The 26,983-nt window shown below is 50.2% G+C and overlaps 1 protein-coding gene across 4 annotated transcripts in view; it reads right to left on the reverse strand.

The window, feature by feature from the left end:
• Positions 1-26,983, reverse strand: part of ITPR1 (inositol 1,4,5-trisphosphate receptor type 1) — a 159,128-nt gene that overhangs the window by 61,589 nt on the left and 70,556 nt on the right. For 2 of the 4 annotated variants that reach the window (XM_059479818.1, XM_059479816.1), the window contains exons 24-39: positions 26,543-26,681; positions 26,307-26,365; positions 25,774-25,935; positions 25,503-25,673; positions 24,568-24,633; positions 23,725-23,862; positions 22,133-22,258; positions 21,543-21,743; positions 19,729-19,980; positions 19,069-19,194; positions 18,260-18,388; positions 15,250-15,370; positions 14,018-14,202; positions 13,150-13,298; positions 12,179-12,290; positions 8,625-8,651 (exon numbers count right to left, since the gene is read on the reverse strand). In XM_059479818.1, the coding sequence (XP_059335801.1) occupies positions 8,625-8,651; positions 12,179-12,290; positions 13,150-13,298; positions 14,018-14,202; positions 15,250-15,370; positions 18,260-18,388; positions 19,069-19,194; positions 19,729-19,980; positions 21,543-21,743; positions 22,133-22,258; positions 23,725-23,862; positions 24,568-24,633; positions 25,503-25,673; positions 25,774-25,935; positions 26,307-26,365; positions 26,543-26,681 (2,163 nt within the window). Of the gene's footprint in view, positions 1-8,624; positions 8,652-12,178; positions 12,291-13,149; positions 13,299-14,017; positions 14,203-15,249; positions 15,371-18,259; positions 18,389-19,068; positions 19,195-19,728; positions 19,981-21,542; positions 21,744-22,132; positions 22,259-23,724; positions 23,863-24,567; positions 24,634-25,502; positions 25,674-25,773; positions 25,940-26,306; positions 26,366-26,542; positions 26,682-26,983 lie in introns of all 4 variants that reach the window. The other 2 variants (XM_059479815.1, XM_059479817.1) reach the window with 2 other exon arrangements.

Consider the following 26,983-nt stretch of genomic DNA (forward strand, 5'->3'; position numbering starts at 1 on the left):
AACTCAAACAGATGAAGACAAGTAACTTTCATCTAGTCAAGCACAGACACACAACAGAGAACTGAACATCCAAACTCAACTGCTGAATTAATTGTGGGGAAATTGCTGTAATTCTCAGGAGCAGACACCAGGAAATAACACTCTCACAACCCCGTAACCCCAACCTGAGCCAGCATTCCTGGCCATGTGTGCCACAGGCACGGACAGACCAAGGGAGCGCAGACTGGGAGAGCAGCCCAGCACCTGCTGCAGCCTGGGGAGAGCCCAGAACAGGCACAGGGAGGCCACAGATGCAGCAGGAGGAAAAATGAGACCGCACTTCCCAGGAAGGAGCCCCAGGAGCCAGCACTTCCCCTGCAGGGACTCCTTGGCCAGGAAAAAGACCCTTCTCCCTTCTCCTCCCAAGGGACTCTGCTCCCGGCCAGCTCCCATGGCCTTTGGTGGAGGTTTCCTCGCATTGTCACCGCTCCTGGACACGTCTCAAGCATGCTGATCCTGGTGTGGCCAAGTGGAAGCAGGCAGGGTACAGGAAGCAGCAGGTTCCTGCAGAGGAACACACCGTGCTGCCTTGCCCTGCTCCCAGGCTGCAGCCCTGAGCCCGGGCACATTGTCCCAGTGCACACACTGCACAGCCTGCCTGGGGCACAGGAAACACCCCTGCCTTCCCTGAGCCAACAGCAGCAAGGCAAGCAGGCCTGGTCCCTGCAGGGGAAATGAGCTCCCTTCCTCCTGGCCAGGGAGGCTGAAGCTCACAGGTCAAGTGGACACTGCTGGGCTGTGACTGCTGGGCTTAGGATTCCAAACAAAAGTTTCCTTCTGGGCACTGGGACAGCTTTCCCAGAGAAACTGTGGATTTTCCAGCCCTTCAAGTGTCCAAGGCCAGGCTGGATGGAGCTCTGAGCAGCCTGGGGCAGTGGGAGGTGTCCCTGCCATGGCAGGGGTGGCACTGGATGAGCTTTAAGGTCCCTCCCGACCCAAACCATTCTGGGATTCCTGGGCTGATACCTTGATCCCGTTTCAACCAAACACACATTTACATTTTGGGGCTGAAAAGCCCAAAAGCACAGATGAAGAATCACATAAAATTGATAGTTTGCTCCTTCTCAAGCTAAAATTACAAATTCCAGCTCACAAATTCCTCTGTGGCACAGGCAGCACATCAGAGCCAGCCCCACACACTGACCTGGCAGCAAAACCACTGCCCTGGGCAATGCCACGAGGATCACCCAGAGCAGCACAGCCCTCAGGCCTCTTCCAGTAAGAACATAAACCCCAAATCCTGAAACTGTTATTCTTTGAGTCAAAACGGGGTCAAATAGCAAAGAATTATTGAGCTCTTGTTGCTGTGCTACACTTTGCACTCTCCTGTGTGTGCTGCAACAGCAAAATATCACCTTTTGCTTTACAAGGATGGAACAGGGTGGGAGAGCAGCCCAAGGCAGTCATTTCCCAAGGTTTCTTGTGCCTCCCCATATTTCAGCTCTGCAGCTATAGGACAGGGATGGTTTGGGGGCAGGGGCAGGTTTTGGAGTACCAAACACAGGCAGTGATCAGCAGGACACAGTGGGCAGCTTTAAACACAGTGGGTGGCCAGGTCAGAGCCCAACATCTGTGCTTTCTACAGGCAGGAGGGAAAGGTCCTTTCAGCTTGCTGAGCAAAACCCTCTCTGCTCCTTTGAAGCTTCCACTCCCTCAAGGCTGGCCAATAAAGCTCCTGATGAGCCATGGGAGCAGGGGATGCACAATCCCTGACCCGCTGGTGACCGCAGAGCTTCCAGCAGCACTTCCCCACTCAGGCCACGTGTGCTTCCCAGAACAGACTGTCTGACTCACGAGGGGATGTGTGGCCCTCAAAAACCACCAGGGCACGTGACAGCTCCAGGCTGAATGCAATGTCTGAGATACAGATGAGCTTCCCATCCTCTTTGCAGTTTGGAGGAATTCTTCAAAGTTCTGGTCTCGTTTGCTTTCAAAATAACAATCACAATGGAAGCTGCTTAATCTTTCCTTCAGAGAAAATTCAAACTACTGCTGTGATAGAGTAGAAAAGGTTTGAGGTAAAGCAGAAAGATTTTCATTCAAGTCTGAAGCATCAGAATTGCCTTTCTCCACTTTTTTACCCCAACCGTCAGTGAACACCCAGACCACAGAGCAGTGAAAAGGCCTGAAGTGCATTTAAGAGGCTGGTGGAGATTCCAGTTCACAGACTGGGGCTGCTCCAGAGAGTGGCTTCAGCAAAACAGGCTGGAAAACAGCTCACATTGTAATTAACAAGAGGGAAATCATCGGATCGGAAACTCACATTTGTGTGACCACACAAACACACATTCAAAAACCTGGTCCTCTTCTCTTCGGCCTCACCAGACTTTGGAATTCTGACAAAATAATGGACAAACCAGCACAATTCCAAAGCACCCATCTCCTACACTTCAGGCTGCCTCAGAGCTCAGAGGACTGAGAGGTGACAAACCTCAGCCTGCTGAAATGATGACATTTTCCAAACCTCCACACAATTCCTCCAGGTCTCTCCAAACATCCTCTCTCCTGTCCTGGGAGGTCCCTGAGCTCAGCACTGAGGAAGCTGAGCCCAGCTCCATGGATTTGGCTCCATGGACAGACAGTGGTGAGGAATGGGATGTCCTGGGCTGTGCAGGAAGTCAATTCAATCACTGAGAGGTCCCTTCTGGTCCAGGTTCCATCACTGAAAGGTCCCTTCTGGCCCCAAAATCTGTGAATTCAGGAACTGACCCAACTCCCTGCATATGGCATCTCATTACTGGGGTTGCAGGGGGAGACATTTGGCAGAGAGGAGGAAATAAAAAGGGAAAACACAACTGCAGAGTCAGCCAAATTGCACATTAAGCTTTTGATAGCCAGGTTGTGCATCCAGATGCGAGGAACTAGAGTGAAGATTTCAGATAAATGTTATTCTGAAGCCTCTGCCTCAGCTCCATCTCCAGCAGGAGCTGGAATTCCAGTGGGAATGGCTCCTCAGATTGAATCCTGCAAGTTCCTTTCCACTTTTTCCTCCTTTCTCTGAATTTCTCTGTTCTCCCCTTTGAAATGCCATCAGTTCTTCCTTGAAAGGCACACAGCAAAAGCATCACCTTGTCTGATTCGTGGCAACAGACTAGAGCACAAATTATGTTGCTGTCCTTCATAACTCTTTAAAAATACCACAAAACTCTGTGCATCCTCCTTGCCAAGTCCCCTTTGTAAAGCCAACACTGTTACCTTGTGGAGCTGAGGAGAAATTTGGATAGGAAATTTCTAGCCCCTGCAGATGATCTGTAGGTGTTTGTCAAACAAGCATTTGACTTGTTATGGAGAAGTTTCAGGGCAGAGGGGAATAACTGGGACCCAGGAGCACTGAACTGCTCTGACAAACTTCCCACGTTGCATTTTCAGGGATGGAGGATCTCAGCCCTGCCTAAATCAGGAGATGTGGGGCAGCACCTTGTTCTGGCACAGGTTCCCCATAAGACACATGGGATTTTGGGGCCAGAAGCAGCCCCCAGCTCCCAGCCCTGTCACAGACCCGGGGCAGGGACACGGCTGAACATCCCTCCCCAGAGATTTGGGTGCTGCCAGCTGAGGAGGAGGCAGATCTGCCACAAGGGCTGCCAGTGCCTGCACCCCAAGGGCACCAAGATCTACCTAGGGGAATGCCTTCCTCATTCTCCAGAGTTTTCAGTGGAGGAATCATGTTTTAACTTGGGCTGGGACTTTCCAGGAGCTGGAGACCTCAGTGTCTGCCCTTCACTGGGAGTTCAAGCACTTCCTCCTCTTCAAATCCTCTGTCTTGCAGGACTTCTGCTGAATGCACTGAGAGCTGCCTTCACAACACATTTTACAGCAGCAGTTTTAATTAGCAGTAAGATGGAACAACTACTATTTTTTTGGTGACAAGTAACTGTAAGAAATGTTCCAGCCTCCTTTTCCAAGGAGTTCACCAATTCCAGTCTGTGTCAAAAAAAAAAAAAAAAAAAAAAAGAAAGAAAAAAAAAGTCCTGTCCAAAGATCGCAGGATTTCTCAAGGGGAAAAAAATATAAGGCAGCCCACAAAAATTTATGAGTGCCTGCATTTCCTCTGCTTGAGACATAACAAGTGAAGCACTGTCTAAGTGCAAAATACACAAGAGAAATGACTGCAGAATAAGATCTCTACGACGAAAATAATTCCCAAGTGCAGCTTTGCAGCTCTGAAGAGGTTAATACACTTCCTAACTCCAATCAAAAATGCATAAGATAGCACATATTTTGCACCTTAGACACTGGAATTTTAGTTTATCATAGTAAAGAGCAGGGAAAAGGTTAATTCAGACAACCCCTCTGAACCAGAATTTTCAGTTCTCTTTCCACCTACTTGAAACCTCAAGACTAATGCGAAGAGGTGAAAAAACCCCAAACCTAAACTCTACTGAGTGGGTCTGCAAGTGCATTTTACTGGATAGAGCTGCCTGTAGATAAATCAGCTGCATAAAGAAGTGTCACTACTGAAAAACCAGATAAAACACCAACACAACCCTAACAAATAAATAATACAAGGGAAACTCCGTGCTGGGTTTGGTTGAGTGGCAGCTGGCCCATACCCCAGAAACAGCAAAACACCCCCATTTCAGTGTGGAAATTGGAAGAGAGCTGCAATGGTGTGGGGTCAGGCTGAGGGGAAGCAGAGCACCCCCATTTCACCCTGGAAAATGAAACAGAGCTGCAATTGTGTGGGGTCAGGCTTGAGGGAAGCAGAGCACCCCCATTTCACCCTGGAATTTGAGCTATAGCTGCAGTGCAGTGAGGTCAGGCTGAGGGGAAGCAGAGCACCCCATTTCACCATGGAAATGGAAGCAGAGCTGCAGTGATGTGAGGTTAGGCTGGAGAGAAGCAGAGCTCCCCCATTTCACCCTGGAAACTGGGATATAGCTGAATCCTGCAAGGGGAGTGGGGTCAGGCTGGGGGGAAGCAGAGCACCCCATTTCACCCTGGAATTTGAGCTGCAGTGCAGAGGGGTCAGCCGGGGAGCAGAGCACCCCATTTCAGTGAGGAATTTGAGCTGCAGTGCAGAGGGGTCAGCCGGGGAGCAGAGCACCCCATTTCAGTGAGGAATTTGAGCTGCATTGGAGTGGGGTCAGCCGGGGAGCAGAGCCCAGCCCAGCTCGGCGCTACCGGCGCGGGCCGCGGGCCAGCGCGGTGCCTGTAAACATCCCCAGCGCCTTTATTGGCAATTACTGCTGAAGGTCACACATCAGCAGCGGGCCTAAATTCCAGGAAAAAAAGCTCTTCTTATGTAACTGCTGCCTGAATGTTGGCAGGTGCCCAGCGGAACAGCTCACTGCAATGTGGCTGGGAGGGGAAAAAGGAATATAAAAAAAATAAAAAGCAAAGTAGGCCATCTCCCAGCGCGATCGGCATCCTGCGCGTGCCACCTGCAGGTCAGCCCCGACGGGCCCTGCCTGCCAGGCCAGCAAACACCCATGGCTCCTGCAGGATGGGGGTGCTTCAGCAGCCAGGACTCGCACTGCAGGTGGAAACTGGGCCGCGGTGTCCCCAAAGGGCAGCCGTGGCCGGGAGGATGGACAGGAACCTTTCCCAGAGCTGGGCCGGAGCACAGGGAGCCCACGGTGCAGCTCAGCGTGCAACAGCAGCAAATCTGCATTTGCATCACGCCCGCACTCCTCAGTGGGCTGAGGATTGCATTAACAGCGCATTAAGCTGTTGTGTGTAATTACAAGCAGGGTTTAGCTCTTGCTGTTGTGTGAGGATTCACACTTGGTGCAAGAATTCACCTCGGCCCCAGAGCTCTTCCCTGAGACAGCAGCAAGGCTCCATCAGGAACAGGATTAGAGCAGCTCCAGCCCAGGAAGGAGGCCACAACAGAGACTCAGCCCAAGGGCTTCTAAGGACAATGCCCTGCCCTGGGGTTTTGGCTTTCTCACCCGAGACACCTGCACAGAGCCCATGTCACACACGCCCTGCTGAGCCCCTCAGCTCCTGCTCCCACCCCATGCTGCAGGAGAGGCACAGAGCAGCCACAGCACAACCCAAAGGCCAGCTCTGAGCTCACAATCCCCCAAACCAGGAGAGAACCAACACAGCCATGGTGCCTGTGTGGTGGGACACAGTTCCTCGTGGTTTGGGTTTTCTATCAATGCTCCACTGCTTCTCCTTGGAAAACTGCAGCTCGTCCCTTCCAGCACAAAGGGAATTCCACATAAATCCTCAATAAAAGTGTGAGTTAGGACAACAGCACCACCTCTGCTGTTCCCTTCCTCTCCACTCCTCCAGCACCCAAAGCCCCCAAGCTCAGCCCAAAATTGTCCAGGGCTGGTGCCAGCCCCACACTCAGGGGATTTCCTGCCATTGGGTGGATTCCAGCATTATTCACCCATTTCCAAAAGAACACTCCAAAGAGGGTCTGTCCTGACTTTCTGTCATGATTTTCACTAACAAACATACATCTCCTGGTGGTTTTTATATCCCTTGTTTTTGGGACTCCCTGCTCGCTGGGATTACCTTGCAGGACACAACTAAGATAACTCAACCTACATAAAAGCCACCATGAAATCAAGCCATCAACTTCAGTGGAGCATTCCCTGAGGGAACGAGGAGCATTTCAGCTGATCAGAACATCTGAAGTGTGCATAGTCTTGACAGAAAAGCAAGTCAATAATTTTACTAATAATGCAGAGTTTTGTATTCTTTGATTAAATGTTTGCAGTTTCCAGGGCTGACAAGGGGGAAAAAAGGAAACCAGAAAACCCCAGGATTTCTGAGCCTTGCCAGTGGTTCCAGCTCCACCTGAATCCCTTGCCCTACACAGCCAGTGCTCAGTGCTGATGCTTATACACACACCTGCTCCTTCCATGCACTTGCTCCATTAAGGAGCAATAAAATTCCTCCTTTGCAGCCTCCAGACCAAATCCTAAATTGTTCTGCACGCTCTGGCTGATTTACTGCAGGCAAAGACAGCACATCACAGCCAGAAACCAAACGGGTAAGAGTTTCACATTATGACTTAATTTGCAATTAAACAATTCAACTTTCTGTCTGAAGTTTCTCCAAGCTAAAATTATATATATACACACACGTGCTATTCTGGGAAGCTGCAGCAGCACATCATCCAAAGGACCTGGCCTGGTGGAAGCATTTCTGTGCTACAGGTTAACTTCTGGAAACCAGAGCAGGCTGCTGGGGTGTATGCCCCAGGTTAAATGGGGAAAAAACTGGTTTTTTTAACAAAAAAAGAGAGAAACAGACAGCAGAGCATCTCAGAGCACCTCTGTAATGCCAGGAGTGTGTGTGGAGCTTGGGGACACAGCTGAGATCTCACCCCAGCACAGCTCAGAGGTGATGGCACGGCAGTAAATGAACTTGTGCAACAAGAAATTTGCCTTTCAGGTCAAAATCAGACTGTGGGCCAAAAGCAGTGATGAGAAACCAGTTTCTTAGGGAAGGGACCTTCAGCTCCAGCCCTAAAATCCCCCCAAACAGAAAACACTCTCCAGCCCAGCCTTGGGTAATGTGCACATTATTTGTCCACTTTAGTGATAAACAGTTTGGCTTTCAAACCCATTTCACCAGGCAAGGTCCCCAAATATTTCATTTTCAGAATGAAGTTTACCCAGTGAATTCAGGTGGTTAACATCAAAATCAACAAGCCACACCGTAAATTGCTTTCTACAGATTTCATGACCTACTCCACTAAATAAAGGTCAGAAATGCTTTAGACATTTTAAGTGGTTGAGCTTTGTTCCAAATAAAAGGCTGGCTTGGGAGAGAACACAGGAAACAAAGCACTGAGAGGAAAATATTTCTTTTTTCCATGGTATTTCAGTAAAATAAGGTGCCAGTCAATCACTTTCTCAGTATTATACATTTATGCAAATTCCACACCCACACCAGGGTTTTTTTGAGCTGATGAGGAAGTTGCAGAGCAGCTCAGCTCCCTCTGCCCTGCCCCGACCAGGCTCCAGGCTTGTCAGAGTCCTTGGAAAGCTCCACGTCAGCTCAGCTCCACGCCTTCCCTCAAATGGGGCTTTTCACCCACAAACAGCTCCCCAAATCCTCAGGGTTCCACACCACCCACCCCACTGGGGCACAGCCGGGGCACTGCAAGGCTCTCACGAGCTGCAGCACTGTCACTGTTCCTTCTTGGGAACACAAATTCTGCACAATTTCTGCCCCTTCCCAGTCCCACCTGCACCCACCTCCCTCCAGCTCCTTCAAGGACACCATTAAAAGTCACTATTCGGCTTTCCGAATAAGAAATAACCCCTTCACATCTGACACAGGAATGGTGGCCAAGCGCTACGTGCTGACTGCTTAGAGCAGTTCATCCTCCAGATCTGATCCTAAACTTCACAGGATCTACCATGGCACCAGCTGACTGCAGACTACCAAAAATGATAACTCCCCATGTGGATTAATATTCCAAGAAATGACATGTGGAATTAGTTATGGTAACTATTCCCAGGATAGACACACAGCAGACTGAGAACTCCACTAATTCACTGACACAGGCACACAAATCAGAACGCTCAGTGCTGCAGAGACAGGACACATCACAGGGCTACTGGTAAAACAAACACCATAGAAACAACACTGGAGAAGAGAAATAAAATGAAAACCTCAGCATTATCCAATTCAATGGTAATCTGCTGGGAAAGAAAGAAGGGGAAGAATTGAAAGCAAGGATTAGTAAGAGAAAAGAAACATAAATTTCATGTAAGGATCTTATAAATCATTTAACACTCGAATGCTGCAATCCAACATTATTTCTGCAGTGGGCACGAGGAACATCTGCCAGCTCTGGGTTAGGGAACAGCCACTGCTGTGCCAGGCAGCTTGGGAGGCAGGATGTACCCTGGCTTTGTTCCTGTGCCAGGGACAGCCCACGTGGGCTGCCTGACCCGGAGCCAAGGACTTCACCCTTGGGCACGGGAGTGTCACGAGCCCTGAGCAGAGCAGCAGCAGCTCAGGGCTGCATTCCCACTCTGGGAGGGAAAATGGAGCTCCCCAATCCGAGCCCTGCAGAGCTGAGGCGAGTCAGCTGGTAGGCACCCGGGGAGACGTGCATGAATGACATGTTTCAGCACAGTGAAAAACTTGGGTCTAGCCTACACTGTCAATGTGGAGCAGTTTTGTGCCTATTAAATACTGCACAGTATGCTCCCCGTCACCGAGCCATCCTGAGCGCGTGCCAAGCGAGGAGTCTGCAGCAATATGGAAAAATTTCAGCCTTCCCACAGGCTCCTGTGCATCTGTGCTCTGCCCACGGGTTCTGCCAGCTGCTGAGGAGCCCCAGCTGTGGGAGCAGGGCTCGGGGTGGCAGGAGCACACCCGTGTCCCCCCGCACTGCTCAGGGCCAGCAGGACCAGGGGATCCGTGGGCTGAGAGAGGCACAGCCCAGGAGGAGCCCTGCACATCCTTATGTAAGCCAGGCTGCTCCTGAGGGCACCACAGGGGCTGCAGCAGGACCAAGGCACTGCCAGAACCTGCCCAGAGCTCTGGACACGGGTGGGGAGGGACAGCTGAGAGCCCTGGCACGGGGACAGCACGGGGATCACTGTGCACTGCCTGGGCTCTAAAGGGGCTCTCAGGATGGAACCCTTCCCTATCAGGAATCCTGACGGGGATGCCAGCTCTGCACTGCCTGGGCTCTAAAGGGGCTCTCAGGATGGAATCCTTCCCCATCAGGAATCCTGACAGGGATCACAGCTCTGCACTGCCAGGGCTCTAAAGGGGCTCTCAGGATGGAATCCTTCCCCATCAGGAATCCTGACAGGGATCACAGCTCTGCACTGCCTGGGCTCTAAAGGGGCTCTCAGGATGGAACCCTTCCCTATCAGGAATCCTGACAGGGATGCCAGCTCTGCACTGCCAGGGTTTCAAGGGGCTCTCAGGAAGGAGTCCTGCCCTGCCAGGGTGGGGAGGCCTGGCACAGGCTGCCCAGAGACAGAAGGGATGGCTGTCCTGTCCCAACCCTGCAAGGGAGGGAACTGGGTCATCTTTAAGGTCCCTTCCAAGCCAAGCCTTTCCCTGGTTCTCTGCTTGAGGTCAATAAACTGCTCCCAAGGGTGAGCTCTGCACCTCCATGGATGGAAGCACCTCTAGCAGGGACTCCAGGATTTACAGCAGGGTTTCTACAATCTAAGAGGGGCTTTTCCTTCCTTTTTTGCTACACTACAGGATGATTTTAAAAACAAAAGGTGCTACCTTTTAGGTGGTGACTAAATTCAGTTCTCTGAGTCACAAGGGAGAATAAACCCCACTGCAGTGCTCCCAGCCAGACAGCAAAAGCTGTTCTACTACTACTGACAGTCTATCTGTGAGCAATCAGCTGCTCCTTCCGACTCAAAAATCACTTCACAGGCAGGCATATCCTGACTCCTTATGTAACTGAGCCACTGCTTCAGAAATCAATGCTTCTGCCACACTTGGAAGAGTTTTTAGCACCTTGTGGGGTTCTCCATGGTCTGAATGGTGCAAGGTATGTTAACTGCAGCTTCTAGAAATACTGCTTCATCCAAGTTAGCTGAATGAAGCTTAAGAAACTCCTAGAAATTCATTTCCATTTTGGAAAATCTCTCAGTGGCAAATTACATTTAAGGGAAACTCTCAAAGCTCTGATTGGGTTTCACTGGCGTTTATTACACACAACATGCATCACACACTCTGCTTTTATTACTTAAGGTGACCTTGACAGTGGCTCCTGGCTGTTCCGACAGGAGAGGACACACTGATGTGCTAGAGAAGTGTAAGATGTGATCTGTGGTTACACTGAGTCAGTTCCACATCACGAAATACCAGCACCCATTAGGGGATCACCAGTCCCCCTCCTTTCCCAGGAGCAGCCTGGCCACAGGCAGCCCCTTCCAGCTGGGATGCCTCAGAGAAGGGACCTTGAGGAGGGCACAGAGGGTGATGCCCCAGCACAGGATTCAGCCACTTGGGCAGAGGACAGTGTGCCCCAAGGTGACACCTGTGCCCTGCTCCCTCCTCATCCCACAGGACGTGCTGCTTTCCCAGGGAATTCCCTCCAGCCCATGAATTCCCTCAAACCAGGGAGGCAGTGCCCAGCTGGGCTGGGCTGGCAGCTCTGGGGAGAGCCTGGCAGGGCAGGGCAGGGAGCACAGCCCTGGCCATCCCTGCCCTGAGGGCATTTTCCTGGGAGCCTCCCGTCCTTGGCATAGCCTGGGTGTGCTGGGAGCAGCCACACGTGCACACCCACGAGTGCCAGGCTGAGCCCTGGCACCACGGCCTGCTCCTGCCTCCTGCTGACATGCCCAGTGCCCAGGATGCTGCAGGTTCCTCTGCCTGTGGAGCATTTCCCCCCTGGCAGCTGCTACAAACCATTCCTGCTGTTCTCAGACTCTGATCTCTGAAGTTTTTGCCCTTTCTGCTGGGAATTGAGCATGAGCAGCAGCTCCAAACCCATCTGTGGGGGAGAACCGGGCTGAGACACCCCCTGCTCCTGGGCACAGCTCTCAGGGGCACAGAGACCCTGCCCCATCCCAGCTGCTCCCCACTCTGTGCTCCCCTGCTCCCACTGGGTGCCATGGGAAGAACCTCAGCTGACCAGAATTCAGGAGAAAACAGGAGAATCTCCAAATCCCAGTCTCAGCTGACTGCAACCACTTCTAGAAACACAAACATATGGGAGCATACACGCTGTCCTGATGGAATAAAGAATAGGTCTGTACCTACAGAAAAATGTTGCTCTCAAGCAGGCAAGAGTTGTATGTAGGAAAGGGAAAGAAGAAACATGGGTGGGTGTACAGAGTTTCCATCTATAAACCACAACAAGATTACTCAGTTGTACACAAATTCAAATCAACTACAAAACACCCTCTTGTTGCAAGGCTGCATGACCTGAAGAGTCACCTAGACCTGAGAATCAAATAAAGATGTTACAGCCTTCAGGAAAAGGTAACAAAATTGATATTTCAGAGTGCCAGCAACTGCGAGGATTAGACTTCACCTTGCCAGTCTCAAGAAGAAAAGCAGCAGAAACAAGCTTAACTTCAAATATGATTTGAAAGGTATTAGTTGACTAAAAATGTTTTGTCCCTGCTCCAGCCTAGGAGTGCTTACACATACAAAACAGCTTTAAAAAGCAGGAGTTTTATTTTCCTTGACTGAATAAAGGCAGTGTTTAACAGAATGCTGGACTGTACCTTACCTTTTCTCCATAGCCTCTATCTTTGGTCATCATTTCCCTGAGCGTCTGCAATACCTTAATACACAGTTTCTCCTCATTCTCCTCCAGCAGCTGCTTTGTGTGCTTAATTAACCTGAAAAAAAGCCATCAATCAGGTTAGTGCAAATATTCTAAAAATGGGGTAAGATGTATGTGCTTATCTGCACTGGTTTTTGCTGCAAACAAGGTTTATCATCATACTGCTACACACCCATGTTGGAGCCTCCTCTCCAGAGCAACACCTGACAGCTACCAGGGGAAGCTGTGGGCAGGAAAAGAGCCCAAAAACCCCTCTGGCTGCAGGCAGCAAGGAATCAGTGGGATCCAGGGCATGGTGGTGCTCCAGAACAGCCAGTTAACAGTGAGAAATCTATTCCACCTGGTTAAAACCAGACTGAGAGCCCTGGAGGGTGCAGCCCCAAATCCATCCCACCCAGCGCTTGGGACTGACTCAGTGCTCAGCTTCCACAACCTCTGCACGGAGCCCACCCCTCCAGGAGGTGAGGGGATCTGCTCTCAACTGCCCTCTAAATGCCCTTGCAATCTCCCCTTTCCTTCCCTCCAGCTGTGGTCATGCCCATGACAAAAACTGATCCTCGTGTATTCACCCAGCACCTCGGGAACATTCCTGGGGTGAAGGCAGTATCAATAACTGCATCAGCTCAAAATGTAACTCATTTATACAACTGCTCAGGACACTTGCATCCTGCAGCAAACAGATATTTTTAAGTGTTAGTTGGGAGAACATATCAACCAGTCTTTCCCCATTCCCACAAGCAGATTTTCCTTCCCCACCAAGGACAAATTACATTGACCATATTACAAAATACTGATTTTTATTTCAGGTATTTCAGAGGATATCAAATATTTACTAAGCTGGGTAAGAGGGCTCCATTCCACGGGGCACGGGAAGATTGGAAAAAAACAAAACAAGCCAGACTAAGACAACTTACTTGCAAATGAAACCTCCACTTTCACATTTCCTCCTGGCATCCGTGTTCTCTGGGAAGAGCAGCTCAGGCCTGTGGAGCACATCCACCAGCACTGACAGCTCTGCCTGGACCAGGGGCCGCAGGCGATCCTCCAAGGCTGACACGATGTCCTGGGGAACAACCACAGCAGGCTCAGAGAAACATTAACAACACATCCAGAGCTGAATTAATTTCACTAACAGTGGATGAGGGGCAGGACAGTGAGCTCTGTCCTGCCTGAATAAATTAAAAGACCTCAGGGTTTGGTCAGGTGAGATTTTCAGTCCTGCTGTGGCCCTGCAGGGGGAAGGGGGCTGGGACAGTGTTCACAGGGGTCCAAGGATGAGGGAAGAGATGAGGATCTGACTCCATGTTTCAGAAGGCTTGATTTATTATTTTGTGATATATATTACATTAAAACTATACTAAAAGAATAGAAGAAAGGATTTCATCAGAAGGCTAGCTAAGAATAGAAACAGAATGATAACAAAGGTTTGTGGCTCTGACAGAGTCCGAGCCAGCTGACTGTGATTGGCCATTAATTAGAAACAAACCACATGAGACCAATCCCAGATGCACCTGTTGCATCCCACAGCAGCAGATAATCAATGTTTACATTTTGTTCCTGAGGCCTCACAGCTTCTCAGGAGGAAAAATCGTAAGGAAAGGATTTTCCATAAAATGTGTCTGTGACAGGGGCTGTGCAGTCACCCCAGGGTTTGCTCAGTGAGGTTTTCAGCATTGCTGTGGCCCTGCAGGGGAAGGGGGCTGTGCAGTCACCCCAGGGTTTGCTCAGGTGAGGTTTTCAGTCCTGCTGTGGCCCTGCAGGGGAAGGGGGCTGTGCAGTCACCTGCAGCCTCTCGATGATGTTCCTGTAGTCCCTGGAGGCGGCGAGCACCGAGTCCCTGCGCGCGGCGTTGCGCGCCGTCATGCGCCAGTTCATGGCCGTCTTCTGCACGATGTTGTGGGACTTCAGGAACAGGTTGTTCACCTGGCTGTCCAAGTCCACGGGGATGGCAATCGCTCTGCTTTTGGCTGCAACAAGCAAAATCAGTGTGAAATGAGACCCTGAGCCCGTGAATCAGCACAAAACAGGACCAAGGTCTATGCAGCCCTTCCTTCTACAAATTCTCCTTCCCAGGCTGAGAGAAAACAGCCTGAGGTTGCACCAGGGAAGGTTTAGATCAGACACTGGGAAATTAGGATATTAGGATTTTTTTTTTTTTTTCCCACAGAAAGGTTGTAAAGCGTTAGAAAGGGCTGCCCAGAGAGGTGACAAAACTATTACTATGTGACACTTGAGTTCATGTTTTACTGCTGACCACAGTGGGATCTCTTAAGCTGGACTCGACCACCTTAAGAGATCTTTTCCAATCTTAACCATTCTATGGCTCTGAGTGCAATTTAAACAGGGCAGGGTGAGGCCTGGGCAGGATTATGTTTAGAGGCTTCCACACCTCAGAGCTGTTACTGTTGTTTGAGGTGTGGGAGGAGGAATCCTTCCCTAAACACACAGCCCAACAGCTCGTGCTGGCACACGTGGACACACAGCAGCAGAACCTGACTCCACATCCAGTACAAGCTGCTCTTGTGGACACTGAAAGCGGAGCAAATTTATGGGCAGGAGTGGCACTCCCAGCTGCATCAGGGGAGGGTCAGGCTGGACAGCAGGAGGAATTCCTCCATGGAAAGGGCGGTCAGGCTTTGGAACTGCCCAGGGAGGTTTGGAGTGCCCATCCTGGAGGTGTCCAAGGAAGGGCTGGAGGTGGCAAGATGGGCACTGGGCACAGCTGGGATACTGGAGGGCTTTCCCAACCTCAGTGCTTCCATGAACACCATCTCCCTGCTGCAGATCAACAGGCCTGCAGGGAGGTTTGAGGTTGGGCAGAGAAAGCACTTCAGGTGACAGTGACAACACCCACTGCTCAACCACCATGATCCATCAGCACAAGCCTGGGCTGTGAGTTATCCCAGGTGGCACCTGCAGGACACAAGCCACACTGTCCCTGTGGCAGGATGCCACAGTAGCCAGGCTGGATGGCTGCAGCCTGGAGCAGGCACCGCGCTCACCCCAGTCCTTACCTACGTCGGAGAGCACGCGGATGCAGCTCTCCACAGAGGCCTTCTGGCTGGGCATGAGCCAGGTGCAGTGGTAGACCCTGAAGACGCCCTGCAGCAGCTGCACGAACACGGGCTGCCGGGTCTGCAAGGCAAGCACGGCACAGTCACAGCCTCACCCAGCCCAGCTGGCTCTCCAGCCCCTCCAGCTGGGCTGCAGCACTGTTGGGCAGCTCCCCGTGGTGGCAGGGTATCTACCACGGCATCAGCAGCTGCATGGCAAGGGTGGGAACCAGTGCTGGAAGGGAAAATGAAACAGGAGCTTCTGCAGCAGAAAGCCCAGGTAATTGAGGCCTGACTAAGCAAAGGAAGTGAGCAGTCACCTTCATCTGTGTTATCAGAGCTATCAGCAACCCTGGCACACAGATTCCTCTTTTAGTGTTGACCAGCAGCTGACTCAAGAGGCCACAGGTAAATGGGGCTTGGCTATGTGACAGCAGGGCTCCAGAGTTGGAAACTCATCATTGCAGGCATTATTTGCTGGGATCCAATTCACTGAGAAAGCAGCTGTGTGCTATTTGGAACACAGGCAGTGCTTAGTGGCAAACACTGCAGCTGCTGCAGGATCAGCCAAGATCAAGGTGTGGTTTTCACCCCTGAATTTCACACAGTGATCTCCCACTACAGACAGGTGAGCTGCTCCAACACACCCAAGCCCATGAGCTCTGTTCTTTCACCTTTGCAGCTGCCCAACAATAGTGACCAAAACTCCATTTGGTTTTGTACAGTGATTATTTAGTAGAACAACATATTACAACCTGGAGAAGAAAGAGCATTTTAAACATTTCAATCTGAGAGGGAACACCCTGTGTCCCTGTGCCCACTAGCTATGGAATGCTTCTACCAGCTACAGGAACTACACCACAGTGCAAACACCACAGGACTTAGGAACCAGGGGAAAAATACCTCATTTATTGTGGCCAACAGTAAAGCCTGTTTGCAAGAAAAAAGTGGAGTTAGAGTAAAAAGCCAAATCTATTAGCTAATTAAATCTATTAGATCAATTAAATAAAACACCATTACAAAATGTACAAGAGGAGAAGCAAAATTGAAGCCCCCAAAATTGCTAAGAGGCAAATACCCATTTATCCTTTCTGGAAATAATCCAAAGACCAAAAACCATGGCAAACAACAGCATCCACCCAGGGCCCTGAAAATACCTGCATGTTTGGATTTAAACCACCCACATATTCCTTTCAGTTCATGTCTAAAGACTTTTTTGGTCTCAAAAACCCTTTAAGATGTTTCATTTGCTTAAACAATGTCAATAAATCAAATCAATAAATCAAATAGGAAATTTACTCCATGTCCCTCATGTCTCCAGCTGCACTTGGGAAGGGAAACCTTGGGCAGCAACAACTTTGGAGGCAAACAGGCTGAACAATGTTTGCTAAAGAGAAGCTGTGGGCAGCTGTCCTGTGCCAAAAGATTTGTGTTCTCCTAATTTCATGTGATTGGAACCACATGATGGATGGACAAGGTGTTCCCTGAACTAGCAAGGCTGACTCAGGGCAGGAAGGATTTCAGTCAGACAAGCCCTGACATGAAGGAGCAGGAGGCAAGAGGAGGCTGGCTGGGATGAGGAGGTGCAGCAGGAAGGGCAGGGAGGGACCGAGCCCAGGGCAGAGCGGCCACAACCCTTCCCTGCAGAGATCAGCCCACCTGCAGCACGTGAGAGGGGAGAAATCCCACCTGGAGCAGGGATGGACACCAGGCAGGTGGCACAACAGGCTGTGCTCCTCAGGGGGAGAACCCCTGGGTACCGACAGGAGTATTGACAGGCAGGAAAAGCGAGAGAAACCACTTCTAACTTGGAGATGAGGAGGAAAGATGAATCTAGGACAAGGCAGATCTATCAACCGAGATGGGAAAAGAGGTGAACCAAGTGACTTCATCTTGCTAGACAGAGGGGGAGATTGAGAAACTAAAGAAAAACTGCTGATATAACATTAACAGATGGCTAAAATAGGATGGCAAGATGTGTGTTCAAATGCTGCATCTCAGAGATGACAAGTGAGAGCAGGGCAGCTCAGGTACAGGGCACAGAGCGAGGGCAGAGCCCAGGACAAGGCCACAGTTCCATGTCTCACTCCTCTGAGGAGCACAGGAGGTGCAATAGCAACCAAAGTCACCTGAGGAGCAAATCAGCTGCTGCACTGCTCCCTCAGCTGAGGCCAGAGACAGGCAGGGGTAGGGTGGATGAGCTGAGACCTGGAGATTGCACTGCCAACACCTGCCCTTGGCACCAGGAGGTTGCATCAAGTTTCAACAACTGCCCCTTCTCAACCTCCTGCCAGAGCTGCCAGACACCTGACCACTCCACCCACACCTCCCAGAAAGTTATTTATGCATGAAGAACAGGGTTATCTCTGTGCAAATAGAAATGTTAGGGCAACATCCTGACTCTGCTGCTCTGCTGCACAACTCTCTGCCTTCTGACCTTCACAGGTGTTCCAAGCTCCTCCTTCACATTTCTCTAACTTCTGAACTAGGCAAAAATGTACTCGGTGAGACGCATGAGAGCTTCTGTATTCTTGTTCTGGATCCTTTTTTTAAAGGGAAATTAGAATCTTTCTGTAAAATATGCTGTCCTTAATCAATCACCCTTGCTCCCTCTGGGATATCAGTGGCAGGGGGTGGATGAGATGGGCTTTAAGGTCCCTTCCAACACAAACCATTCTGGCATTCAATGGCACACAGGAACTCTCTGCAAAAGACCTTGGTGGTAGCACAGAGCTGAATGCACTGATGAATTAGTGTGACATTTGAGCTTTTCTAGAAGAACATTTGGACTGTGCCCTACATGTTTTTCCATTTCTACAGCAGAAAGACCAGTGTGGTCACGAAGAGCTGAGATGTATTTGCTGCCCAGTTACACCAGCACTGCTCCCCCGTGTTTCCTGTGCACTGTCAAAGGGGAATGAACACCAGTGCCCTGGCAGTGCTCTCCCTGCTGTGTGTGTGCATTTCCCACCTGCAGGGTGGTGCTCTGGTCCGAGAAGGGGGAGCTGAAGAAGGTGGTGACGATGCTCATGACGATCTCGGTCACGTACTTCTCCAGGATGGAGTCTGCGTGCTTCCTGTCGCTGGTGTTGTTGCAGGCCTGCAGCAAAAGCACAGCAGGGTCAGGGGCAGCTCACCAGGGCAGCACAGACTGGAGTTCCTCATGTCACACTGTCCTGGTCCCAGCAATGCAGTGACACTGGGGCTCTGCATCTCCAGCCCGCGCCGGAGCAGAGCCAGAGCTGCTCCTGGTTTGGTGTGCTGGCCCAGAGCATGGCTGGGGGAGGGAAAAAACCACAGAGTCTTGGAGGAAGGCAAGAGCAGGATGGGGAGCGCTGAGGTGTAATGCTTTCGTATGGGGAAATACTTGGAATCCCAGGCAAAAAGCCATATGGCCAAATAAACACCAAGCCTGGAAAACAATCTGTCCTGACCTGCCAAAAAACGCTGAGTGCTGCTCAGGAAGGAGCTCAGAGATGCTGCCAGAATAAGCAGGCCAGGTGGCAGGACAGAAAAGGCACTGGACAAAGGAGCAGGGTGTGGAGCTTCACTGAGCTTTGGTTTGGGCTTGGATTTTTTCTTTTAAAAAGGAAAATATGAATGTGTTCCATGGAATATGACTAATGAAATCCACAGGCACAAGGAAAAGGAGGCACATATTTGCAGGAACAGAGTATTCAGGGTACTTATTGCCTTGATGCACTGGGATGTCTTATCCTTGCTGCTCTGGATTAAAGAGGTTTTAAAGCTGAATTCAGTTCCTTGGTGCAGATACATTACCCGGCAGATGTCCACCAGGAAGTTCTCAAACAGCTTCCACATGTGATTACTGGTGTAAATCTCTTTCATTTCTACTTCTGTGTCCACATAGCAGTGATTCAAGAAGTTGATATATGCTATTTTGACCTAAAAGTAGAGAAAATAAGTCATAAAGAATAAGAACCTGAATGGTGGTATGAATGAATATAATGTCACATTAAAATTGCTACACAGATAATTTGGAATTCTGCTTCTTCCTTTCACTTAAACACTGGTGAAATTTAATGCCATGAATAGCAAGACACCATCCAATAAAAAACCCCCAGGATTACTGCAGACAAAACGTCAGCATAATAATAATTTCCAGTTCTGCAGAACCATCTGTTCAAGGTTAGCAGCACATCCATAAACCTCTCTGCCTCAAGAACCCTATAAAATAACCAAGTACAGCATCACATTCCCACTCTCGGGGTAAGGAGGAAGTATAAACGGATTTAACTGGACTCTCCAGGCTGGCTGGGGGTGCCAACAGCAGAAGCAGGGAAGGGCTGCAGTTCCCAGCTCTCTGCCCACCTGCACCAACCCCCTTTGGCCAGGCCAGAGCCAGCAAGATCAACCCTCTGTCACCCAAACCCAGCACATTGCTAACACACACAGCCCAGCTCCCCTGCAAGCCCTCACCTCAGGTATGCAATCCTCGTGGGTCACCACCCTGACAATGTCATCCAGAGGGAGGAGGGAGTTGCACTTGATCTCTGTGTAGACGTTTTTGCCCTCTGTGCACACAGCCAGCAGCTCCACCAGGTGGATGTGGTACATCAGGGGGCTGTTCTCATCCATCCTGTCCCTCTCTGACCTCATCATCTGCACCAGGGTCTGGAAGGAGGCTCTGTCGTTGTAGAACACCAGCACATCCTCCCCTGCGTTCACCAGCTGTGGGCCAAGGAGAGCATTGCATCAGCAGAGCCAAGCCTGGCATCCCCCACAGCATCCCCTCATCTCATGGGGCTGTCCCACTGCTGCTGCCCAGCCCCTCAGGGACACAGGGCTCCAGGAGGGCATGTCCCATCTATCTGACCCCTTCTGAACCACTGAGGAAATGCCAAGCCAGCCCAGCTGCCTGCTAGCCAGAAGCTGTGCCAAGAAGTTTGTGCCTTTCCATGTCACCCCAGGTGACTTCCTAAGGCAGCTGTGGACAGCCCTGTGCTGCTGGAGAGCTGCCAGGGATGGGAGCACTGCAGGGCTCACTCCTTCCACCCTCCCAACCAACACCAGCCATTCACCAAGGCCAGTGACACGTCAAGTCCCACACTGGAGAATTCCATCAGCTTCACATTTGACACCTGGCTGGCCACGATTTCAGAGCAGCTCAGACCTCCTGGAACTCCAGGAAGGGAAGGAGGTGGAGCAAACTGAGCCCTGGTCCACTGCTGAGCACACAGCTGGAGGGATGCAGGGCTGTTTAACCCACAGGGTTTGTGAAAAACAGCGGGGTAAGATGTAAAAAAACCCCTCAGGGCAGCTGCTGACCTTGGGGGAGCCCTTTGCTGAGCACCTCACACTCAACTAAGTGTTAAGAAGCTAGTGAAGCTGGTTTTGAGCTGGACAACAAAATATGAAAGATTTTTGATCCACCCATCAGGATTGATGCTCAAAAGCCAGATTGGACAAATCTGATCCTGGGGCTCCCCCTGCTGAGGAGGCCAAAACATTCCATCAGATGTGCAGATCTGCCAAACAAATCCCATCCAACAGCCCCGTGAAAGGCTTTCATTCACCCTTCTCTCTCCCTTTTAGCCTGGCTCCCCAGTTTCCAGTTACCCACACACCTAAAGCTGATCCTCATCTGCTTCCCCTTCACACTTGAAAGCTGAGTAGGCACATCTTGCTAAGACTATCTGCAAGGGCTTGGGGAGGCAGGACAAAGGGGGATGGTTTTGGCTTGAGAGCAAGTTTAGATGGCAGAAAAATATGGGTGGTGAGGGCCTGGCACAGCTGCCCACAGAAGCCAGGGCTGCCCCATTTCTGGAAGTGCCCAGGGCCACACTGGATGGGGCTTGGAGCACCCTGGGATAGCGGAAGGTGATTCTATGGTAGCTCTAAAATTTCAGAAAAAAAACTCTCATCAAAATGCTATCATGGTGAAATCCTCCTTCTGCTTTAGTGATCTTGAAATTAAACTACTTCTCTTCAAGCCAATTTTGCTAGACAAAGGCACCCTTGCTTCATAAACCCACCTACATGCTGCTGGGTACAGGCCTGGGAAGAAACTCGTGCCATTAACAAGCAACCCCTCGTTACACCTGTGAGTCAGGAGCTCAGAGAGCTTTTGGTCACAAAAAGCCTGAGCTTCCTGGAAGCTGTAATGCTCTTTTTGCATGGTGAGAGCTGTCAGCTTCTTGGCAGTCCCCGAAGCGAGAGGATCAATTTGTCATGTTCACCAACTGCTATGTGCAAACTTCTGTTCAGACCCTGCAAATCTCTGCAGCTCTCACCTCAGCCATTACCATATCTTGGCATTTCTTAATGAATTTCCCCTCTGCCTTGACGATGGTCTGCAGGAACTTGATGTACTGAACGTTCCTGCCGTGCGTCTCGATGCAGTGGACGAAGTGCTGAACCACGCGCTCGTTGATCTCGCTGCAGAGCTGGAAGTTGTTCATGAAAATGTGCTGCATTGTCACTGCTTCCAGGATCTGATGGAGGGGATGAAAGGGAGCAAAAAGTCAGAAAAATCAACAACCCAACACATCCCCACTGGGGTTAGGGTAAAGCCAACACTCCAAAGTTCCCTTCAGTCCTGCAAGCACAGGGCTGAAGGGAACTTTGCTGAGGACCTCAGCTTTCAACACCACTGCTCCTAATCTCAGCCTATTTTTCACTCCACTTCAGCCTCTTGAACTTTCTACACTGAAACTGCCCTAAACAAACATCCTGCCAACTTTTGAGGCTTTAGAATGAAAACAGAATGTGACCTTTTCAACCAATCTTGCAACAGAACAGCCCCAGAGGTATCACCAAGGACAGTGCAGTCCCTTCTCTTGCTAGAACACAAAAATAAATCACGGCCTGAGGTTATTCTTACCCCTGGGTTAAGGAACAGGTTTATGTGCTTGTGCAGCAAGGCCTGGTTCTGTTGGTTCCCAGCACAGAAGTTCTGCAGGAACTCGTGTGCAAGCTTCATTATCTCCTGCATCCTCGTGTCTTCAGCCTGGGATTGCATGACAAAGAAGAGGGGGTTAAAAAGAACCCAAAGGTTCACCTTGAGGTGAGCACAGGATGAGCCTCAGCTCCAGCAAGGGAACTGTCACGTCTCTCACACCCCGAAGGAAAACAAACCTCCACCCAGTTCACAGACGTTTGGGATGAGCTGGGCCAGCTCCACGCTTCCAAAAAGCGTCAAAAATAAAGCCCATAATAGAAATTACAGTAGTTTATTCTCCAAAAGTGCCTATTCCACAGCCAGGCCTGCCAGCAACGTGCTTTAGTCACTTTTCTCTTCTGAACATCCCAGCCCCTTGGCCAAACCACACATCATCACCTCAGGCTGCCCAGGAGAGCTGCCACGTCCCGCTGCAGCCCTTCTGCAGCCACAGAGGGGAACTCATGGCAAAGCAGCCATGGAAAGTTGCTTTTGCACCAGCCCAGCCCAATTCATCTTTACTGGAACCTCCTTGCAGCCTTCCAAGCACTGCTGAGGAACCAGGGCCCTTCCCCTGACGTCAGCGTGGATTCCCAGCCCACCGACGGCAGGAGCCGCGCTTTGGAAAATTACTGCCTGGTTTTATTTTTAAGGAATTTCATCTCTTCCCAAGGGTGAAACCCCTTCCACACTGCCTGTCTGATGCACATTCACATGTATGGCACAGAAAGGTGATGAGAAGGCGTTGAAAGGTGTTTTTGCTGCTGCTTTTTTAGCAAAATATGACGCAAGAAACCACGAGAATTAACATTAATCAAAGCTCCTGTGTGGGATTACTGGTTCTCAGAAACCTGATGAGTTTGAAAGAGAGGACAGCAGAGTGACCAGGAAAATGTGAAGAACTGCCTCACCTCAGTACTGATAAATACCTGTCAGCTGTGATTAATGAGCAGCCAAGGTGACGACCTTGGGGGTGTGCTGCGTCAGCACAGCCTGGTGCTCTGCAGGCTCACAGGCACAAGCCAGCCCCAGTGGGCTCCAGCCTGCACAGCTGCCAAGTGTTAGCCCTGATAAGGCTAATTAGGAGAATTAGCTTCACCTGGAGAGCCACTGGGTATTTATTCACCTCTAAGGGGGAGTTTGGGACTCGACAGCTGGGGAGGGTCTGTGTACACTGCTCATAAAACCCCTGGGGAATGAGATACCCTCCCTTCCCTCCTTGTCCCCAGGATGGTGCTCTCACAGCTGCCTCACAATGAGGGTCTTGCTTCCATCAACACAGCTTAACCTCAAGGCAGCACCTGGCTCACATGAGCCTTAATTCTGAAATATGATTTGTGAGTATTTCTTCAGGCAATCTGTATATTCAAAGGCTTCAAATAAACGGAGTTTGTCTGAGCTCCTTATTTCTGAGTGGGTATTCTACAGATTATGAGGCTACATAAACCAGCCTCTGTGCATCCAATCCACAGGGAGGAGGTTCAGAAGATTCACAGAAGGTATGAAAAGCCTGTCAGCATGACACAAAGCCCCACCTTCTCGTAAGGGATCTGCAGCAGCTCCAGCACCACGGCGTGAGCGCCCATGTTCCTCAGGAGTCGCTGCTGCTGCTTCCTGCTCTTCCTCACCGAGGCCCCCTCCTGCACGCAGAGCTTGCTGAGCCGCAGCAGGATCTGCAGGAGACACTGGCCTTAGAGCCCAGCTCTGGCTCTCCCTCCAGAGAACGCCAGGTCCCGGAGAGCAGCACCAGGGACCAACTCATCTGCAGGAGCAGAGCGGCTCCAGGCAGCCCCTCGTGGCCCGGGCTCCATCCGTGGCATCTGACTAGGGCTGCTGGACTTGGATGATCCTTGTGGGTCCCTTCCACCTCAGGACACTCTAAATTCTGAGATTCTATGCTCCTGCAGAACTCAGCCATGTCAAGTGAACACAACACCAAGCTCCACAGCAGAGCCACAGACACACCTTCAGCTCACACCACACCAGCACCACAGCACGTTCTTCATCTGGTACTTTCTACATTAAATATCAACAGCACAGTGGCTTTGAGTGCAAGGTACTCAGGACAGGGAGAATTCAATGGCTTCTCCCATTGCTTACTGCCTTTGTAGTCCTTAACAATAAAAATATTGTGTTACCATTGAAACAGCAGCAAACGTCACGTTTCTCACTAATCCATCCTTAGGGAAAGAATACACACGTCGTGCTTATTCTATCCTGGCTTCCCATTCAAGTTGGGATTTGTTATTACTCAGCAAATAGTTTCCACAATGGCACAGTGACTCAGACTTTCCTGGGTGCCTCCCTCTGACTGCAGCTCTCCAGAGCTCTGTTACTCATTTACACTTCCAGTGAACTATCAAGAAGCAAAGTTTTACCTCTTTTACTACCCGGTAGTTGTAGCTGCTAGTACTTTCAGGCTTTTGAGACTTGCTGTGACCTTCCTGAGGATAAAATCAGACAATTTATTAGTAGCTTATACTACTGTCTACATGAAGGCTAAAATTACCGTTCTAGGATAGCGCCCGCTCTCCTCCTGGGAAGGAATGTCATCCTCCAGCTCTGACAGCCTCAGAAAAACACATACAATTATCCTGTCAAGTCACATTGACCTCTAGGATACAAAACAAGGTGAGGGAGGGATGATTTCAGAGGCAGCAACCTCCCATCCTTTGCCTGTCACATTCTGTCTCTGATCAAGTCTCCCCTCAGAAAAAACCCCTTCCTTTCTCTCTCTATTGTTATTAAACTGTCACTGCACAAATACCAAGAGATTCCTCACAGCAATGTGTACAAGAAAAGCAACAAGTGGATTACTTGTATTTACTTCCAGCAATAAATGTTCCTAAACCAGGGACTGCTTCTTGCATCCCCTCATCCAGTCTTTCCTGATTGCAATTTCATGGAAACAAGATACTAAAAGAGCTCTAAGCCAGATGTGCACGTGGGGAAAATCCTTTGTTATCAGGTAGAGATAAAGCACAGTTCTCTGCTGTCACCTGAGCAGCTCACAGCTCTGCCCTTACCTTACTTGAGATACTTTTGATTGCACAAATCCCGTGCCACTGGTCAGTGCTGAAAGGGGAGCCAGAGCAAACCCAAACCAGCCCTGTCACACCCTAAAGGTGACACCTCAGGGCTGCTACTGGGCATCACCTGGCTCAAGTTCTGCTCTCATTCCTGCCTCAACCTGAAAGCAGTAGAGAGAACCTCACCTAGGCAGTGTGCTGGGAAGAAGGGCCTTGTTACAGTTCTGACAGCAGCTACACCCTGCAAATACCCACCCAAATCCACACAAACACAACCTAATTACCTCTTTCTTCTTGTGCTCGTTTTCACCTGGCACACTGTCCATGGTCTCATCAGGACCTTGGCCTTTGTACACCCAGAGCTCAGATTTCTCCACTATTGACCTCAGCTGGTCCAAATCTTGTTTGATCTGCTTGTAGTTGTCAACATCTTGGCTGGTAACGAGCAGTTGAACCTTACAGGGAGGCAAAGCCGTGAGTTGCACAAAAAGGGCTGGGTTCAGCTGTCAGAGATACATTCAAATGAGGAATAACTCTCTCCAGACACACAGGTACCTGCTTGAAAGCCTGAAGGACCTCTTGTCTCTGGCTGAAGTGCCTGAAGAGCAGCTGCAGCGCACCAGACACCAGGGGAGGGTAATCGTGCATCGTTAAATGCAGCAGGACCCGCAGGAAAGTCCTGCCCCCGTGATCATCCAAGTCCAGAGGGGTGTTCTCCTCACTGCAAACATAGCAGGAGTTAACCACATTAGACTGAGGGTCCCAAAAGGTTCTAAATTCTCTTAGCAGTGGCAGAAAACCTTTTTTTCTTACTTTTAAATAAGGGGGGAAATTGTACTGAGATTTTATTGCAGCATCGAGCTGAGATGCACTAACCCTGCACCTTGGCTTTCACCCACAGCACAGAGCCCTCCCCTGATGATCCTTCTGGCTGAAGAACCCTGTTCCTCATCTCTGGATCCAAATGGACCCTACTCTGAGCAGCATCAAGGCCATTTCAGGAAAATGAAGCTGTTTTCCCACTCCCCACTCCTTGGGAGCCCTCCAGCCTGGGGGCTTCCCCTCGACTGGCACCTGTGAAGAGATACTTTCCTTCCACCAAAGATCCCCTCAGCTTGTTCTTCAATGTGCTCAAAGTCCAGGGCTCCTGAAAAAATAAACAGGACAAATACATGAGGTCAGAGTGGCAGCAAAGATGTTTTTCCAGCTTAAAAACATTTCAAATGGCAAGTGGGACCTGAAACAATCATCCTATCAGCCCCTTGAAGATTCCAGAGTCTTCCCTAAGCCACACAACCTCATTATTCCTTGTCAAATAACCCACCTGGTACATTAGCTGGCATTTCCTGACTACTGCTTCCAGTGGAGGATTCAGACATCTGGGCATTGCTTTCATCAAATTCATGTTTAAATATACAGAGCAGGCAGGAGATCCTGTAGTCCAACCGCACGTTCAGAATAAACTGATGACACACAAGTAGGAGAAATGTTAAAATAATCTGTGTATTTCCACCACATCTACAATTCACACAAAGACATCAACTGAGCAGAGATGTGGATTCAACCTGGCAAAGTTACCCAGGGTGGGCAGGCCCTGGCACAGGTGCCCAGAGCAGCTGGATCCCTGCAAGTGTCCAAGGCCAGGATAGACAGAGCTTGGAGCACCCTGGAAGGTGTCCCTGCCCATGGCAGGGAGTGGAACTGGATGGGCTTCAAGCTCCCTTTCAACACAAGCCATTCTGGGACCCCATCTTTCCATGATATG

This window comes from Ammospiza nelsoni, chromosome 11 (genome assembly GCF_027579445.1).
Source record: "Ammospiza nelsoni isolate bAmmNel1 chromosome 11, bAmmNel1.pri, whole genome shotgun sequence".
NCBI lineage: Eukaryota > Metazoa > Chordata > Aves > Passeriformes > Passerellidae > Ammospiza > Ammospiza nelsoni.